The sequence below is a fragment of the Dendrobates tinctorius genome, unplaced genomic scaffold (assembly GCF_039654945.1).
Source record: "Dendrobates tinctorius isolate UK_male_01 unplaced genomic scaffold, ASM3965494v1 ptg000143l, whole genome shotgun sequence".
Lineage (NCBI taxonomy): Eukaryota > Metazoa > Chordata > Amphibia > Anura > Dendrobatidae > Dendrobates > Dendrobates tinctorius.
This window is the reverse complement of record NW_027361810.1, coordinates 42,295,337-42,315,315: the sequence shown is the minus strand read 5'-3', so window position 1 is coordinate 42,315,315 and position 19,979 is coordinate 42,295,337. Positions and strand designations below refer to the sequence as shown.

The 19,979-nt window shown below is 41.5% G+C and overlaps 1 protein-coding gene across 1 annotated transcript in view; it reads right to left on the bottom strand.

Annotated features, from left to right (window-relative positions):
- MYO3B (myosin IIIB) overlaps nucleotides 1–19,979 on the bottom strand; it is a 266,306-nt gene that overhangs the window by 204,155 nt on the left and 42,172 nt on the right. Inside the window, exons 2-6 of the mRNA XM_073545841.1 lie at nucleotides 14,018–14,114; nucleotides 12,478–12,594; nucleotides 11,631–11,735; nucleotides 9,091–9,174; nucleotides 4,496–4,698 (exon numbers count right to left, since the gene is read on the bottom strand). Of these exons, the coding sequence (XP_073401942.1) occupies nucleotides 4,496–4,698; nucleotides 9,091–9,174; nucleotides 11,631–11,735; nucleotides 12,478–12,594; nucleotides 14,018–14,114 (606 nt within the window). The remainder of the gene's footprint in view (nucleotides 1–4,495; nucleotides 4,699–9,090; nucleotides 9,175–11,630; nucleotides 11,736–12,477; nucleotides 12,595–14,017; nucleotides 14,115–19,979) is intronic.

Genomic DNA, 19,979 nt, shown 5'->3' with positions numbered 1-19,979 from the left:
TCCATGCTAAACCACGTAGACATGTCCGATGTTGATCCGAGTGCCGGATCAAAATCAGTAATGAAAGTTTGTGTCCGCGAAAAATTGGACAGCGCTCAGATGCCATCCGAGTGCTGCCCGTTTTTCACAGACTGATAGGTAGGGGGCGGAGAAACTTTTTTTTTCCTCATTAGAGAAAAATTGATGAAACTCTGCCCAAAGTCTGACGAAAACATGATCAAAAACAGTAGTGAAACTCGGACAGATTTTCTCGTAAATAACCATGATGAGTATGAGAAGTGATGTCTATAAACCAATAAGTGGTGACCATGCGTGAGGATTAGGGAATAGTATGGAAAATAAAATATTCCAGATATTTTTAGCCCTTTCCTGGTCCTGAAAGTAATAGTACGTCATTTAGAGAGCGCTCCATACTGTGCAGGTGCTGACTGTGCTATATTATTAGCAATGATCGCTACTGTTTGATCAATTGAATGCTGCTGTCAGTCACTGACAAAACCATTCAACTGACGTGATCCTGTTGGGACGTCCGTTCTGGCACCAGTCTTGCCCTTCCCCTACAGAAATGATCGCGGGGCACTGATAGGCTGTCATGGCAGAGAACTTCTGAAGACCCCATGATGATGCCTCCTTGGTGCACCTCCTCAGGCTGGGTGTCACAGTAAATACTATAATATTGCATTATATTGTGCAAGTCATCCCAAGTCCCCTAGGGAGATGAAAACGTTAAGTACAAAACGCAAGAAACAAGCACTCATACTGCTCCATTGATGCAAAAATCAAAAAAAAAAATGTACGGGTCTCGGGAAATGGCAAGAAAAACAAAGTTCACATTTTTTAAAACCACAAAAATAAGACAACAAAACTACACTGCTTTGGTATCACTGCAGTCGTACTGATGTGATAAATCATGTTTCCAGGTCATGCAATCACACCATAAAAACAAAAAACAATTAAGGAATTTAATTTTTTTTTTTCACCGCACTCTGATGTTTTTTTTTTAGAAGTACATTATATGGTGAAATGATACATGATATTAAACACTACAATTCATCTATTCTCTCACCTCGCCACTCTTAAAAACAAAAAGGTCTTGGAACAAAACAAGGAATAGCTGTGTGCTTGAAGGGTTAATATACACTCCTCAAAATTGAAATTGCAACACCAAAAATGAAAAGTTGTGGAATTCTAGAAATCACAGGATCGATAGACGTTGATGATATGCAAATGATGGAAAAATAGAAACAACATTTTCAAAACATCTCAATTTATTCAATATTGAATAACAAAAGAGAATAATGACAAGCATAGTAAACGAATGGCTGCAACTCTACGCACATAGGTAAATAGTAAAACCCAAAATGTAAATATGGACAATATCCGAACGAACTGCAAAAAAAAACCAAATACCAAAAACGAGAGAAAAACACAGTCATAAAGTCCAACTACCTTATTAGTCATATATTAAATGGAACAAGTACAAAGACTAGGAAGGGGAATTAAATTTGCACATAAAACCAGCATCCATAAACAGGCTGAAGAAGGAGTTCCGTTCCCAAATGCGCGTCGGGGTGTGCTGTGGACCACGGGATACATCTGCTGTTGCACTTTGTCAGCTATTTGCCTTTGTTACCCATGTGGTTTCTTTATTCCTGCTTGACTGGTAGAGACATATATTGTTATGACTTATGGACCACTATCCTTTTGAAAAGACATCATCGGCATAATAATGCATATTTATATATATGACTTGTATTAGGATGTGGTTTTCACCAGCCTGTTTATGGATGCTGGTTTTATGTGCACATTTAATTCCCCTTCCTAGTCTTTGTACTTGTTCCATTTTTAATATTTGACTAATAAAGTTTTTTTGATAAGTAATTAAATCTAGTTGGACTTTATGACTGTGTTTTTCTCTCGTTTTTGTTATTCAATATTGAGTATGAGCGCCACATCCAGAAATCCCCGCACTTACAATCTTTGCTGCTATCAATGAGTTTATTAATGGTTGTCTGAGGAATGTTCTGCTGCGCTGAATGCACTTGGGCAAATCATCAAGATCCGCTGCTGGCAGCTCCCTTTGCAATTGCCAACCAACGATGTCCCAGATGTGCTTGATGGAAGACAATTCCGGAAACACTGCAGGCCGTGGTAGCTCATTTAGAACAAGCAGTCTTCAGCTGGGATTATTGTGTGTGGTGGCATAATGTGCAGACCCCTCTGGTCTTCATTCCATTTACACTAATAGCTCACAATTACATTGATTTGGTGACGGAACCAGTAGTGAGGCCGTATCTCCAAAGTGTCCCAGTAGAATTTTTTTAGCATAACATTGACTGGCCTCATGTTTCTGGTGCTACTGGGAGCAGCTTGCAAGCTATAAACGTACTACCATGGTCTGCAGTGTCTCCGGACTTGTCTCCTATCGAGCACATATGGGAAGATATTAATGGGCAATTTCAAAGTATCTGCCAGCACAATGTCTATGTAAACTAAGATTTCACAATTCCCAGCATATTGCTCAGCAGTAAGGCAGTGTTCACACATGGAGGCAGTGGTGCATTTTTTGTTACAATCGCTGCAAGCAATGTGACCACAATGTATGAATGCAGCCTATTGCTTGACTTACTATTGCATCCTGGACAGACATCTTACTTGCCTAATCCTTGCCCTGTCCCCGGGTCCCATTACACATTGTTTTTTTCTAATGGGTCCCAGGAGTCCATTCCTTTTGCCCTGCTACTAACAGACCTCTAATTTCCATAAAATGACCATATTGTGATCAGCCAATGTATTCTACCGAGCATTGCGAACCTCCTTTAATAACATTTACAGCAACGTAATAACTTGTACTTTATGTTGCTGCAGTAAAACTTTAAAATGATGCAAAATTAACTCAGATACTGTTTTATTTCGGGCTCATTATTTCATTAGTCGCAGTTCATTAACCTTTTCTATTACAACATTATTATTCTGCTGCGAGGAAGAAAAATCATTTACGCGACTCCAGACAGCGCTCCAAGAATACTACAAATAGCGGAGAAAGTTTCATCACAGAAGACAAGCATCAACTGGATCAATGCATTATAATAATTACGTGGCCAGAAATACCCTACATAATGGGGTTTCCTGCTGAATACCATAGATGTGGAGGGGTCTCTGACCAGGAGGGTTTTCTACTTGCTCATGTAGAGAGCTTCCACCAAAGTCAGACTGTGGTTCCTTGCATATTAGTAGAGCTGGACTAGGTGGTTGGAAAGGCCCACCAATAACATTGACTCTTGGGGCCCCCTGTTCAGCTGAATACAAAATAAGACCTGACCCTAGTACGCCAATTTACTTTTGCTTCTATGTAATATTAATTTGACTAGCTTGTTTACTGAATGATTAGATGACACTTTTTCTGTAAAGAGTGAATCAAGTGCAACAACCGTGCTCTTCAACACTCCTTCATTTTAAGAGGCCTACCGGAGGATTCTCCTGTTCTCCTGTGGGCCAGTCCGACCTGTATACAAGAGAAGACATCATTTGAAAATTCTTCCCTACATTCCTATAGATTATATATAAATCCTCTTAAGTTTTGTTTTCATCCTTGCACACACGGGACTTATCATCAATGAGGATTAATAAGTTCATTGTGACCAATTATAAACAGGACTGATTGGCAAGTTGGCGTCATAAGTTGTCCCGAAATAGGGCCCTCATACACATTAGATAAAAGTTGGCCAAACCATCTGTTTCTGCAGAAACATCCAATCTTCTGATCTGTCAATTCTCTGGAGAGATGATATCTATAACTTTGTATGTAACCCCCCTTCTCATGTACAGCACCATGGAATTAATGGCGCTATATAAATAAATAATAATAATATTGGGAGAAAGAAGAATTGTATAGTGAGAACTTCAATGACCGATTCTTTTGTTTTCAGGGGCGATAAGTCACTGACAGTGGTGTCTGGTAACAACTATCTATTCATTCCCCTTTGAAAGCACATGAAAGTTAGTCGGAGCCCAGTGCCAATGTGTTTGGACCAGTCAGAGGAGATACAGGCTGCCGAATGAACGTTCGTCTGTCAGCCATCTCATGCACATGGCCAGCGACCCTTATGTCTCCTACCGTTCTCTAAAGTTGGTGGATCAGTATTATCCAGGCTGCAAACGTATTAATGGAATTCAGTTGCCACCACCAAGTATGGTAATACTACATTTACAGTTGCCAGAAAGTATGGACACGCCAAGCAAATTTCTCCAAGCTACAGAATGAAGACCGAGTCATCCTGATGGGGTGACACCTTTTAAAAAAAACTCTTTTCATTTTTTTTTTAATCCAGACAAAATCAGCTAACTAAATTAAAAAATTGAAATTTTATTTTGTAGACATTCAGAAGTCTTATACCCTCAAATTTTATACGTCAGATTTTATGGACACAAAGTTTAGCGATGACCGGCTGATGATATGAAGAAAGGTCACCATATCTGAGAATATCTTACTTACACAGCTTGTTTTATAACCCGGGATTTTTCCAGCAGATATTCAGAGATTTTTGCACCCATGACCGCCCCTGTAGGTGTGAACATCATTTCAAGATATTTTCCAAAGCGACTTGAGTTGTCGTTGATTACGGTGCAGGCATTTCCAAAGGCTTCAACCAAAGGATTAACTTGTAGGATCTTTTCCCGTAGTGCTCTGTTATTAGCCTGTAAAGAAAATAATGCATCAATGGGTTTATCGAGCAACAATCCTACATGCAAAACTTTTTTTGGGACCATAAAGTTCAACCAGAGAAAACCAACTATGAGTGTACTGTATATTTGGGGATTGCTGAATTTCTGTAAGATGTCTACTAGGCTCTTGAAAGCAGGGAATCAATAAGCAATCAATGAAGGCTAGATATCTATGGCAGGGTATATTTTGCTAAGGGATTTGGAAATAGCTGTTTTTGGGTCTGGATGTTTCTGACATGACGACAGGAGAAACGTCGTCGGCACCGTTTGGCACCGGACCATTATTTTAATGGATCCGACAAAGGAAGAATTTTAAAGGAACCGCTGCCTGGGGAAGGAGAGATAGAGGGAGAGAGAGAGGGTGAGAGAGAGAGAATTTTTCAGCCCCCAGAACAGAGTTTAGGGTTAAATTTGCAGCTGAATGAAGTATTTCGGGCATGCGCAGTGAGAAATGCGGATCCGGCCGCCCGAAAAAACGTTGCATGGTCCGTTCGGGCATGTCGGCGGACGTCAAAATTTTCCGCAAAAAAACGGATCCAATGGATGCCCATCCGTCAAGATCCGCCAGTAATGCAACTCAATTGGAAAAAACTGATCCGCCAAGAAAAATGGCGGATCCGTTTTTTTTTGCAAAATGGCGGATTTTGACTGATGGACACAAACGGATGTGTGAAAGAGGCCTAATAAAGAGTTATTAGCTGGCAGCCTCGTGCCTGATCACTGTCATCTTGTCAGAAGGAACATTTAGTCATCATCAATCTTTCACATTTGCGTTTTTTAGCGCTGGAAAAAAACGCATACCTGCGCATGCGTTTTTCCCCCTATATTTAACATGGGTGCACGTACCTGCGCGCTGGTTAGCGCATGTATGCGATTTTCATGCGCTGCGTTTTTTTGGGGTGTGCGTTGGTATTTTCCAGACGCAGCATGTTGCATTTTTTGGCCCTGCAAAAAAGCGCATGCGCACATATGCGCACGTTTTGCGCTAAAAATGGCCATTATAGCCTATGGATGCGCATATGTGCGCACTGGCATGCTCATGTATGCGTTTTTTTGCATATGCGTTTTTTTTTTAACCATGGAATTTAGGGGTTTGGGTTAGAGTTAGGGTCAGGGTTAGGGTTAGGGTTGGGGTCAGGGTTAGGGTTAGGGTCAGGGTTAGGGTTAAGTATGGTTTTGTTAAGGGTTAGGGTCAGGGTTAACGTCAGGATTAGGGTTAAGTATGGTTTTGTTAAGGGTTAGGGTCAGGGTTAGGGTTAGGGTTAGGGTTAGGGTCAGGGTTAGGGTTAGGGTCAGGGTTAGGGTTAGGGTCAGGGTTAGGGTTAAGTATGGTTTTGTTAAGGATTAGGGTCAGGGTTAGGGTCAGGATTAGGGTTAAGTATGGTTTTGTTAAGGGTTAGGGTCAGGGTTAGGGTTAGGGTTAGGGTCAGGGTTAGGGTCAGGATTAGGGTTAAGTATGGTTTTGTTAAGGGTTAGGGTCAGGGTTAGGGTTAGGGTCAGGGTTAGGGTTAAGTATGGTTTTGTTAAGGATTAGGGTCAGGGTTAGGGTCAGGATTAGGGTTAAGTATGGTTTTGTTAAGGGTTAGGGTCAGGGTTAGGGTTAGGGTTAGGGTTAGGGTCAGGGTTAGGGTCAGGATTAGGGTTAAGTATGGTTTGGTTAAGGGTTATGGTCAGGGTTAGGGTTAGGGTCAGGGTTAGGGTTAAGTATGGTTTTGTTAAGGGTTAGGGTCAGGGTTAGGGTTAGGGTCAGGGTTAGGGTTAGGGTTAGGGTCAGGGTTAGGGTTAGGGTTAGGGTTAGGGTCAGGGTTAGGGTTAGGGTTAGTTAGGGTTTAGGGTTTGGGTTAGGGTTAAGTATGATTTGGTTAAGGGTTAGGGTCAGGGTTAGGGTTAGGGTTAGGGTCAGGGTTAGGGTTAGGGTTAGGGTCAGGGTTAGGGTTAGTAAAGTCATGGTTTGGGTAGTGTGAGGGGCCACCTAAAAATGTTGGAAAAAAACGCAAACGCGGTAAAAACGCACTAAAAACGCATACAAACGCGTAAAAACGCTGCGTTTTTTTCATGCATGCTCATAAAAATGCTTGAAAAAAACGCAGCAGTTGTATGCTTATGTATGCGTTTTTTCAATGCGTTTTTTTGCGGGAAAAACGCGCTGCAAAAAAAAGCAAGTGTGAAACTAGCCTTAATATGATAAAGAGCTCGTCTGTCTCCAACATACTGCATTCAGCACTTTACATCCATCCTCCTGGACAAATTGCGCTTTGACATATCCAATAGCAAAGTGCATGGAATGACATACTGTCCTAAGTCCCTTCCCAGTCATCATTCATATTAGTTCATCAAACCAGTTCTGCTCCAAAAAAAAATCAGTTGCAAGCTGAAAATGCTGTTCAGGTAGAAAGTGTATTTTAGGGAATTGCTAGAACTGCAAGTATCTAACATACGTATAAGCAAAACCTGACAAAGGTGATCCCACCTTGAAATGCCTGTCAGGCCCATTTCACATCACATATGAGAGATCTGGCCAATGAAGGAAAAATGTAGCATTACATGGGAGCCATGAATGAGTGTCTGACCATGTAGCAAATGGAATGAGAGCGTTGATGACAATGGGAATACTGATTTAGCAATGAGCGATTGTGCTCGGATAATGTCTTATCTGACCGTGCTCGGCTGTTATCCGAGTATCTTGGGAGCACTCGTATATTATGTTCGAGTCCCTGCGGCTGCATGCTGTCATTGGCAATGAGACTCTGCTCAGTCGCACCCATACAAGTCAATGGGTGCATGTGAAACATTGGACTGCACTCGAATGTCATCCCAGTGCAGTGTGATATACGCCGAGATAGGAAATGGAGAAGATGGAGAAATTACTTTTTCCATCTCCTCAGCACCTGTGCTGCGATTCTCTCATGCAAGATGATTGGAGCACAGTTGTCATAAGTGTGTCACGTCCTCCTGGGAGTTCTGGGGTTAGAAAATCACTGCATATTTTAAATCACAGGTCTTCTATTTAGCCTGTGTGTTTATGTTTCCTATTAAATGGATTTCATTTCCTTTGGTACTGAAGAGTTTAACGACACCCCTTTTGTGCTTGTTAGAAACTTGCAGCTCTGTTGTTACTGATATGCTCATTTCCTCTCTCTATCAAACCTAGCTCCTTGAAGTTGCTGTGCTGAGTTGGAGATCGTTGTTGCTGCTGGAGATTGTTGCATGCTGTTTTTTAGTGTATGCTTTTCTCATTGTTCTATTCCCGTTTGGTTTGTACATCTCTACCCTTCCCTTTGGTGAGTATTTTGTATGGTGCTTTTTGTTATCCCTATTTGTCTTACGTGTTTATACACTAGCATTTCTGTCCCAAGCCTCCTGAGGAGGGTGAGGGGATGTCTTAGGGTGTAACAGAAGACCAGTAGGCTGGTGGCTCAAACCTCCTTACCTTTTACAGGAACATTTGGGAATGAGGATAGTTAGGGTCCCAGCACTAGGGCCAGCACAGGGCACCTTTCCCTATTTCCGTACAGTCACAATGTGACAACGGTAGCGCGACACTCCCGCTCGCAGCAGAGTTGGATCCTAGTATCATTAGCATATCACATCCGATGCCATACGCTACTGTGATCCCAGCCTAATGTTGTGAGTCCAGAGTTGCAGCCCGGTGGTGGTGCATTCTGAGACTACTGCTGACACTGGAAAAGCTGGGTTTCAGTTCAATGATCATACCTACTGGTTTGTAGGCTGTTGGTGAAACTGGGATAACTGGACCACAGTTCTGTAATGATATGTGCTAATACTGTGATTGATTTCGGCATAGTGGAGTTGCAGCTCATTAATGATAAGTTCACAGGCTGCTGCCGACAATTGGAAAGTGGAGTTGCAGCTTAGTGATGATACAGTCTCAGATAACTGCTGCCACTGAGAACGCTCAATGATAAGTTCTGAGTCTGCGTCTGACACTTGGAAACTGATTTGCAGTTCAGTTATGATATATTTCTTGGCCACGGCTAACACTGGGAAAATTGGGCATATTAAGAGGGTCCCTTTTAACGTATCACTGTTGTGTATAGGTAGCAATCCATAAATCCATAGCTATGTAGTGCTATCAAGTGCATGAATGAGTACCTACAGTATTTGGTTTAATGTTGTTAAATCTATCAATAAGATAACTCAACAGGGTTCAAACCATCGGGCTACCATGAAGTTCATTATTAACTCATCATGGATCTTATGTTACATTTATACAGACACTTCCCTTTCTTGCATACGCTATAGCCATGTCTCATAGTCCAGGATGCTGGCGTATCTTTGTGATGGACATGTTGTGCACTAGTGTGTAAGAATGATGTAGTAGTGACATTATCTGTAAGTCCATACCTTTCCCAGGAAGGTTAAATGTTGCACAATCAAATGAGCGCTTTCTGTCTTCCCGGCTCCGCTCTCTCCGCTGATAATAATGCACTGATGGATCAGAAATAATGGGGTGTGTGAAATTGCCATCATTCAACTGACTGAACAGATTTACAGAAAACAGATAGAGATGACTTTGGTTGTAATGTGTTTTCTACACCTTCACTCATTCACTGTTTCATACAAAGCGCAGTGCATTAAATTGAGAAATAATTGCATAGATCAGGGAAATGTCCACGGATGGCGTAGAATGGAGAATGTATGGAAGATTAGATGAAAATATAAAAGACTTAAAAAGTACCCAGAAAGAACAAAAAAATGCAATACTGGAACGAAGGGTGAGTAATTTTTTTTTTTTTAGCAGTAATGCTGTTTCTGTACAGCATTTAGCATAACAGAAAACCCCTTTAATAATGGATTATAAAAAAAACACAGGCACATCATTCTCTGCAGAAGAGATCTTATGTATAAGGCTGTGTGCACACGTGCGGATTATAAGCGCTTTTGCTGCGTTTTTTTCTTCGCAGCGAAAATGCTTACAATCCGCAACCCATTGAATTCAATGGCATTCCGCACATGCTGTGCTACGTATTTTTCCACGGCGGAATCGCATTGCAGAAAACTACGCAGCATGCTCATTCTTTGTGCGGAATCGCGGAAATTCCACACACATAGGAATGCATTGATCCGCTTACTTTCCGCATGTGGCTATGCCCACCATACGCAAAGTAAGCGGATTATGTGCGGATGGTACCCAGAGCCTGGAGGAGAGGAGACTCTCCTCCAGGCTCTGGGTACCATATCCCTGTTAAAAAAAGAATTAAAATAAAAAATCGTGATATTCTCACCTTCCAGCATCCCGCCTCTCAGCGATGCTCCCTGCAAGTCCCGTTCCCAGTGATGCCTTGCGACAATGACCTGTGATGACGTAGCAGTCTTGCGTGATGATATGTCATCTGGGGTCATCGTCCCAAGGCATCGCTGGGAACGGGACTTGTCGGAAGCATCGCGAGGATCCGGAAGGCTGCGGCAGCTGCCGGAAGGTGAGAATCACAACTTTTAATTTTTTTTATTATTTTTAACAATCTATCTTTTACTATTGATGCCGCATAGGCAGCCTCAATAGTAAAAAGTTGGTCACGCTTGTCAAGCACTATGCTTGACGAGTGTGACCAAGCTGTCAATCAGTTTTCCAAGTGATGCTGCAGATCGCTTGGAAAGCGCTAGCATTTTGCAAGCTAATTACGCTTGCAAAATGCTAGTTTTTTGCGGGAATTCCACATGCGAATTTCCCGCGGCAGGGAGCTGTGGAATTGCCATGGAAATTTCTGCAGCAATTCCGCACGTGTGCACATAGCCTTAGGAAGTTAGTAAGCAAAATATTAAAATATTACTATAGCATTTACGGTGGTATAGAAAACAATAAGACCCATAGAGTTCAAGGCCTATTAGAGGACATAATGCAAACTTCACGTAATAACAGGGGCGGACATATCATTGGTGCAACCTGTGCAGCCACTCTGGGGCCCAAGAGGTAAGCGGGCCCAACCACCTCCAAATCAGGAGAAACTGTACATTGTGATGAACTATTGGATTGTAAAGGACCCATATGTTGTTCTTGCACAGGGTCCCTCTTTTACCTGTGCCCAACATGTTAAAGTGGAGCAACCCACCCGGGCTACAGTTTCCACCCAAAAGGGCTCAAAAGAAGCTCCCCAAAAATGGAGATGTTCTTGGAGGGTTCCAGAAAAAAAAGTCTTACATTAGTAACATTACATTATATAACACTGCAGTTAGGTTGTGGCTGTAAGTATCTCAGCCGTCCCGTATAATATAGCACAGAACGTACAAATAATGATCGACCATATCAGCCTTGGACGCCGAGAGGGCCCACGCAGCTATCAGAACGTTGTTCCTTTTTTGAGGATAAGCTGGTGTTACTTAGAGTCACCATGTGGATTTTCCCTTACACGGCGCTGATATTTATTTATTTTACTCGCTTATATAGCGCCATTACTTCCGCAGCGCTTTACAGACATTATTGGCACTGTCCCCATTGGCGCCCACAATCTAAATTCAGAATTACTTTAGAGTGTGGCAAAAAAAAAAAAAAAAAATCGGAGAACCGAACACAAACTCTCGCAAACACTGGCAGAACATACAAACTTATAACCAGGAACGTAACAACCACGGTCGCAAAGGTCGCGACCATGACTGGGCCCTTGCAGATGGGGGCCCGCCAATGCGAGAATATATATATATATATAATACCAGGATGGGGATCCAGTGTTTACAGTATACCAGGATGGGGCCCAAGATAAGGGACCTATACCAAGATGGTTGATATATATACCGGGATGGGGGGAATCCAAATCTGGCATTGGGGGACATTGGAGTCTAGTTATGCCATTGCTTACACTTAGCACTATTGCCCGAGCCTTGATGGAGGAGGCCCCATCTTAGACAGTCTCAAAATTGAGTATAGAAAAAGCACATTATTTACATACCTGATCTTTGCTAAAAGTCACCATTCCCTGGTATGCAGCGTCTGCAGTGGCAAATATATGTGGGGGGTTTGAGGCACGTTTTACTCCATGATACAGCTTGGAGAACTACCGTACATAAATTGAAGAGGACTGTTAGATACAGATAACTATACCCCAAAACACATGACAGTGAACATCCACAAAATACAGTAAACTCTGAATTAATGAGGATATTTAACATGTTTAGATATAAAGGACCGAGAATTTTTTATTAAATCAACAAAAATAATGAATAACGGGTTGGTCCTAACAAAGACCATAAAAATATCCTTAGAAAATAGATCGCTAGAAAACCTGATCTAGATAAATGGTTCTTTTAAACAGTATTCTTCATTTATATTTTTATTTCATAAATCAATAGTACACATGAAAACAAGAAACTTTGTAATATATATGTTATCAGATAAATCTGCTTCTTTTTCCTCCTGGTTTAATCTTTCACTTTCAATTCACTGGTAAAATCTGAATTCAGGGAAGACACATTTTTCCATTACTGAGATAGGAGATGACAGTTGGTGCATGTAACATTCTATGGCGAGTGAAAGAGCTAGAAGCAGACATTCTAAAAAAGCAGCCATCTGAGAGGTAGCCCGACAGTATTTCTGTTTACACGGGGTTACTTTTTGTGCAGCAACTACTTCCATAAACTTGCATATACAGTTGGGAAAATCTATGGATTTTCTTTATAGTTTCATTAAACTCAGAGGTCATTTGGCTTTGCGTATAAATCCAGTGCACAGATAGTTGTATAATTATATTTACATTTTAGTTTGTTATGGTAAAAACATAAAAAGATTTATTTTGTTACCTGCGGAGAATAAATACTGAGGTTCTGGAATGGATTTAAAGCGATCAAAATATCCCCAACATAGGTATATATCTGTGTATCCGCAAATCGGGCTTGCAACTGATGTATTATGGTTTCCTGAGAAAAAACAGAATGAAAACATGAAAATTACAAAATATGGAAGCCACAAAATATTGATATAAAAAAATCAATCTCTATCGTGTTAAAGGGGATGTCCGACTTTGGGATACATGTCGGCAGTCGCTCTATGTGTTAGCAGACTTGTGAATGCTCATAGCACAAGCATTGCGTGCTGCTTGGATTCTCCAGTGCTGGCGCCAGGAGTGGGTCGTATATGCATACTTCCAGCCACATTCCAACTAGACGTGTCCATCCTCACTCAATTCACTAACATTGAGCAAGGCTGTGCACGTCTAGTCAGCTGGTGGCCACATGTTTGCAATCACATTCTTGCGATCAAGCGTCCACTGTTCCCAAGTATACTCGTTGCACGGGTTTTCCCGAGGATGTTCGGGTGCCCTCCGAGTATTTTGGAGTGCTCGAAGTTTTAGTTTTTGTCGATGCAGATGCATGATTTGCAGCTGCTAGACAGCCTGAATACATGTGGGGGTTGCCTATTTGTTAGGGAATTCCCACATGTATTCAGGCTGTCTAGCAGCCACAAATCATACAGCTGCGTCGACAAAAAATAAATCTCCGAGCACGCCAAAATACTTGGAGGACACCCAAGCATGCTCGGGAAAATCCGAGCAATGACTATACTCACTCATCACTAATTGCCATGTATTAACAATAGTAACATAAGAATAGAGATGAACGGATCGAACCGCGGAGGATTTTGAGTTGAATTTCGTGAAATTCGCGGTTCCATGCCCAATCAAACATTTTGAAATTCGTTTTGAAAAAAAAAAAAAAGTTGCCCAGTACCAATTCCCTCAGTGGTAAAGCATCAATCAGAGGGCTAACATCGGTTTCCAATAATGTCCAGTAACTATGACATCACAGCCCTGTATATAAATCAGATATCTATAACATTAACAAAGGTGGTTAGTACACCACTGGGCCATCTGAGATCAGTGGTTCCCAGTGGAGTACAGTCATGCGTAGGTCTGGGTACAGGGGCAAAGAAATCAATGGTGTAACCAGTGAGGCCAAAGAAGGGCCCAAGAGGTGAGGAGGGCCCATTTCTACCTCCAAAGAGGATTAAAATTTGCATTTTTTGCAGCTCTTGAGCTAGAATAGGGCCCGTATATTGTTCATTTTACATGGGCCCTTTTCTGTTTTTGTCCACCAGTGGACTGGTAGTATGTACAACAGAGTTAGATTCATCTGTAGATTCACCGAGTAAGTGGAGAAAACAGATCTTAATGAAAGGAAATGTCTCTCCTCTTTCTGGTCTCCCTCCCAGTATTTCCTTTCCGTTTGCAAATTTATCAAAATTTTGGGTAACATTTGCCGAAGCTGGGAAATTTGAATTTCACAAGATCTGCTCATCTCAATATAAGACATATGGCAATGTAAAATTCAAGATGTTCTTTACCTCGTCTAGAACCTCAAGGTTGACCAGGTCATCATCCAGGCAGGTGTTCTCCTTGGTATGCAGCACACAAGGCCTCCTGGTGTGCATCCTTTCATACCTGCACCATTCAAAATTATTAATAACATCAAATCCAGGTCTGAGATTGCACCTTTAGTTGTCATCTTCAAGACATTTACCCTAAAATTAGTAGAATCTCCATTTATCACCAACAGAAGAAGTTTCTTCTGGCATATAAGCCTAAATTTTCATCTCCAGTGTGATGACCCAGTATCAGGGATGTGGAATATTACATAGTAACATAGTAACATAGTTATTAAGGTTGAAGGGAGACTTTAAGTCCGTCTAGTTCAACCCATATCCTGTCCTAACCTGCCCTAACATGTTGATCCAGAGGAAGGCAAAAAAATCCCATGTGACAAACAGTAAGCTTCACATTGGGGAAAAAAATTCCTTCCCGACTCCACATACGGCAATCAGACTAGCTCCCTGGATCAACGCAATATTATGGAAACTAGTGTATATACCCTGTAATATTATACTTTTCAAGAAAGGCATCCAGTCCCTTCTTAAATTAAGTAGGGAATCACTCATTACAACATCATATGGCAGAGAGTTCCATAGTCTCACTGCTCTTACAGTAAAGAATCCGCGTCTGTGAGTATGCTTAAACCTTCTTTCCTCCAGACGTAGAGGATGCCCCCTTGTCCCCGTCACAGGTCTAAGAGTAAAAAGATCATTAGAAAGGTCTTTGTACTGTCCACGCATATATTTATACATTGTAATAAGGTCACCCCTAAGCCTTCGATTCTCCAAACTAAATAACCCCAAGTGTAATAACCTGTCTTGGTATTGCAGACCCCTTAGTTCCCTAATAACCTTGGTCGCTCTTCTCTGCACCCGCTCCAGTTCAGCTATGTCTTTCTTATACACCGGAGACCAGAACTGTACACTGTATTCTAAGTGTGGTCACACTAGTGACTTATATAGAGGTAAAATTATGTTCTCCTCATGAGCATCTATGCCTCTTTTAATGCATCCCATTATTTTATTTGCCTTTGCAGCAGCTGCCTGACACTGGCCACTAAATGTGAGTTTGTCGTACACCCATACACCCAGGTCTTTTTCAGTGACGGTTTTGCCCTGTGTTTTACAATTAAGCACATAATTATACATCTTGTTCATTCTACCCAAGTGCATGACCTTACATTTATCCCCAAAAAGCTCATTTGCCATTTATCAGCCCAAGCTTCTAGTTTACATAAATCCTCCTGTAATATAAAATTGCCCTCCTCTGTATTGATTACCCTGCAGAGTTTAGTGTCATCTGCAAATATTGAAATTCTACTCTCTATGCCCCCTACAAGGTCATTAACCCCTTCACCCCCAAGGGTGGTTTGCACGTTCATGACCGGGCCAAATTTTACAATTCTGACCACTGTACCTTTATGAGGTCATAACTCTGGAATGCTTCAATGGATCCCCGTGATTCTGACATTGTTTTCTCGTGACATATTGTACTTCATGCTAGTGGTAATATTTCATTCAAATAACTTGCGTTTATTTGTGAGAAAAACGGAAATTTGGCGAAAATTTTGAAAATTTTGCAATTTTCCAACTTTGAATTTTTATGCCCTTAAATAACAGAGATATGGCACACAAAAAACTTGATAACTAACATTTCCCACATGTTTACTTTACATCAGCACAATTTTGGAACCAAAACTTTTTTTTGTTAGGAAGTTATAAGGGTTAAAAGTTGACCAGCGATTTCTCATTTTTACAACACCATTTTATTTTTAGGACCACATCACATTTGAGGTCACTTTGAGGGGTCTATATGATAGAAAATACCCAAAAGTGACACCATTCTAAAAACTGCACCCTTAAGGTGCTCAAAACCACATTCAAGAAGTTTATTAACCCTTTAGGTGCGTCACAGAAATTTTTTTGAATATTTAAAAAAAAATGAACATCTAACTTTTTTTCTCAAAAAAAGTACTTCAGGTTCAATTTTTTTTATTTTACCAAGGGTAACAGGAGAAATTGGACTGCAAAAGTTATTGTGCAATTTGTCCTGAGTACGCTGATACCTGATATGTGGGGGGGAACGACTGTTTCGGCGCATGGCAGAGCTCAGAATGGAAGGAGCACCGTTTGACTTTTTCAATGCAAAATTGTCTGGAATTCAGATCGGACGCCATGTCACGTTTGGTGAGTCCTTGATGTACCTAAACAGTGGAAACCCCCTACAAGTGACCCCATTTTGGAAACTAGACCCCCCCAAGGAACTTATCTAGATATGTGGTGAGAACTTTGAACCCACAAGGGCTTTACAGAAGTTTATAACGCACAGCGGTACAATTAAAAAATCATATTTTTTCCACAAAAATGATCTTTTCACCCCAATTTTTATTTTCCCAAGGGTAACAGGACCCTAAAAGTTATTGTGCAATTTGTCCTGAGTACGCTGATACCCCACATGTGGGGGTAAACCACTATTTGGGCGCATGGCAGAGCTCGGAAGGGAAGCAGCGCCATTTGACGTTTTGGGCTGGAATTGAGATCGAACACCATGTCGCGATTGGAAAACCCCTGATGTACCTAAACATTGGAAACCCCCCACAAATGACACCATTTTGTAAACTAGACCCCCCAAGGAACTTATCTAGATGTGAGGTGAGCACTTTGAACCCCCAAGGGCTTCACAGAAGTTTATAATGCCCGGGCATGAAAATAAAAAAATCGTATTTTTTCCACAAACATGATCAATTAGTCCCCAATTTTTTAATTTTCCCAAGGGTAACAGGAGAAATTGGACCCCAAAAGTTGTTGTCCAATTTGTCATGAGTACGCTGACATCCCATATGTGGGAGAAAACTACTGTATGGACACACGTCGGGGCTCGGAAGGGAAGTAGTGACGTTTTGGAATGCAGACTTTGATGGAATGGTCTGCGGGTGTCATGTGCGTTTGGAGAGCCCCTGATGTACCTAAACTATTGAAACTCCCCACAAGTGACCCCATTTTGTACACTAGACCCCCCACGGAACTTATCTAGATGTGTGGTGAGCACTTTGAACCCCCAACAGCTTCACAGAATTTTATAACGCTCGGACGTGAAAATAAAAAAATCATTTTTTTCCACAAAAATGATATTTTCGTCCCCAATTTTTTATTTTCCTAAGGGTAACAGGAGAAACTGGACCCCAAAAATTGTTTTGCAATTTGTCCTGAGTAGGCTGATACCCTACATGTGGGGGTAAAACACTGTTTGGACGCATGTCAGAGCTTGGAAGGGAAGGAGCACCATTTGACTTTTTCAACTCAGAATTGGCTGGAATTGAAATCAGACGCCATGTTGCATTTGGAGAGCCCCTGATGTGCCCAAACAGTGGAAACCCCCAATTCTAACTCCAACCCGAACCCCAACACACCCCTAACCCTAATCTCAGCCCTAGCCCTAACCCTAGCCCTAACCCTAGCCCTAGCCCTAACCCTAACCCTACCATAACCCTAACCCTAACCTTAATGGAAAAATGGAAATAAATACATTTTTTTTATTTTATTATTTTTCCCTAACTAAGGGGGTGATAACGGGGGGTTTGATTTACTATTTATGGCGGTTTTTATGTTTGGCGGCTGTCGCACGTTAAAAGACGCTTTTTATTGTAAAAATAGTTTTTGCATCACCACATATTGAGAGCTATAATTTTTCCGTATTTTGACTCACCGAGTCATGTGAGGTCTTATTTTTTGCGGGACGAGTTGGCGTTTTTATTGGTACCATTTTCGGGCACGTGACATTTTTTGATCGCTTTTTATTTCGATTTTTGGGACGCAGAATGAACAAAAACCAGCGTTTCATGAATTTCTTTTGGGGGGGTGCGTTTACACCGTTCCGCGTGCGGTAAAATTGATAAAGCGGTTTTATTCTTCGGGTCAGTACGGTTACAGCGATACCTCATTTAGGTTTTTTTTATGTTTTGTCGGTTTTATGCAACGAAAACTATTTTATATAAAAAATAATTATTTTTGCATCGCTTTATTCTGCGAGCTATAACTTTTTTATTTTTTCACTGATGATGCTGTGTGGCAGCTTGTTTTTTGCGGGACAAGATGATGTTTTCAGCGGTACCATGGATATTTATATGCGTCTTTTTGATTGCGCGTTATTACACTTTTTGTTTGGCGGTATGATAATAAATCATTATTTTTTGCTTCGTTTTTTATTTTTATTTTTTAAGGGGTTCGCTAAAGGGGTTAACTAATGGGACAGTTTTATAGGGCGGGTCGTTACGGACGCGGCGATACCTAATATGTGTACTTTTATTGTTTTGTTTTTTTTTATTTTCAAAAAATGGATTTATTTGGGGGAATATTTTTTTTTTTTTTGTAATTTATTTGGCGATTTTTTTAAAATTATTTTAACACTTTATTTTTATTTTTTTTCACTTTATTAAATAGTCCCAGGTGGGACATCACTGTCCTGTGACAGATCGCTGATCTGTCACATCACAGATCACTGTGACAGATCAGCGATCTGTCACAGGCACTGCACAGGCTTCCTCATGCCTGCGCTTTGCAGGCACTGAGGAAGCCAGCTTCCTGCAGGCCCCCGAAGGCCCCCGTCGCCATCTTGGATTCGGGGGCCTGCAGGAAAGGAGCCCCTGGCAGCAGCGCTGCACATTGCGCTGCCGTGGGGGGCTCAGGGAAGCACGGAGGGAGCCCCCTCCCTGCCAATGCTTCCCTTTAACTCCCGGTACACTGCGATCATGTTTGATCGCAGTGTGCAAGGGATTAACGTGTCGGGTGTGAGCTGTGATAATCAGCTGACACCCGGCCGCGATCAGCGGCGCTCACCACGTGGGCGCCGCTGATCGCGGTAGACATACTATCCCGTCCATGGGCATAGGGGCCCGGGTCCCATGGACGGGATAGTACGTTTGATGTCAGGAAGGGGTTAATAAATATGTTAAAAAGAAGCGGGCCCAAAACTGACCCCTGTGGTACCCCACTGCTAACCATGACCCAGTCCGAGTGTGCTCCATTAATAACCAACCTTTGTTTCCTATCCCTGAGCCAGCTCTTAACCCACCTACACATATTTTCCCCTATCCCCATTGTTCTCATTTTATGTATCAACCTTTTGTGTGGCACCGTATCAAAAGCTTTTGAAAAAGTCCATGTACACCACGTCCACTGCATTCCCTTTGTCCAGTCTGGAACTTACCTCTTCATAAAAGCTTATCAGATTAGTCTGACAGGAACGGTCCCTTGTAAACCCATGTTGATATTGGGTCATGAGGTTATTCTTCTCCAGATACTCCAGTATAGTATCTCTTAGAAAACCCTCCAGGATTTTACCCACAGTTGAGGTTAAACTTACTGGCCTATAATTTCCAAGTTCAGTTTTTGTCCCCTTTTTGAATATTGGCACCACATTTGCTATACGCCATTCCTGTGGTACAGACCCTGTTATTATGGATTAAAAATAATGGTCTATCTACGACTGTGCTTAATTCCTGCAGTACTCAGGGGTGTATCCCATCCGGGCCCGGGGATTTGTCAATTTTAGTGATTTTTAGACGCCGCCGTACTTCCTGCTGGGTTAAGCAGGTGACATTTAATGGAGAATTTTTATCCATGATCATGTTATTCGTCATGGGATTTTCTTGTGTAAATACTGTGAAAAAAAGTCATTTACCATATTGGCTTTTTCCTCATCCTCATCCACCATTTCACCCAGACTATTTTTAAGGGGACCAACACTATCATTTTTTAGTTTCTTACTATTTATGTAGTTAAAGAATATTTTGGGATTATTTTTACTTTCTCTGGCAATGAGTCTCTCTGTCTCAATCTTTGCTGTCTTGATTTGCTTTTTACAGAATTTATTTAATCTTCTGTATTTACTTAATGCCTCATCACTACCTACTTGCTTTAATTCTCTAAATGCTTTATT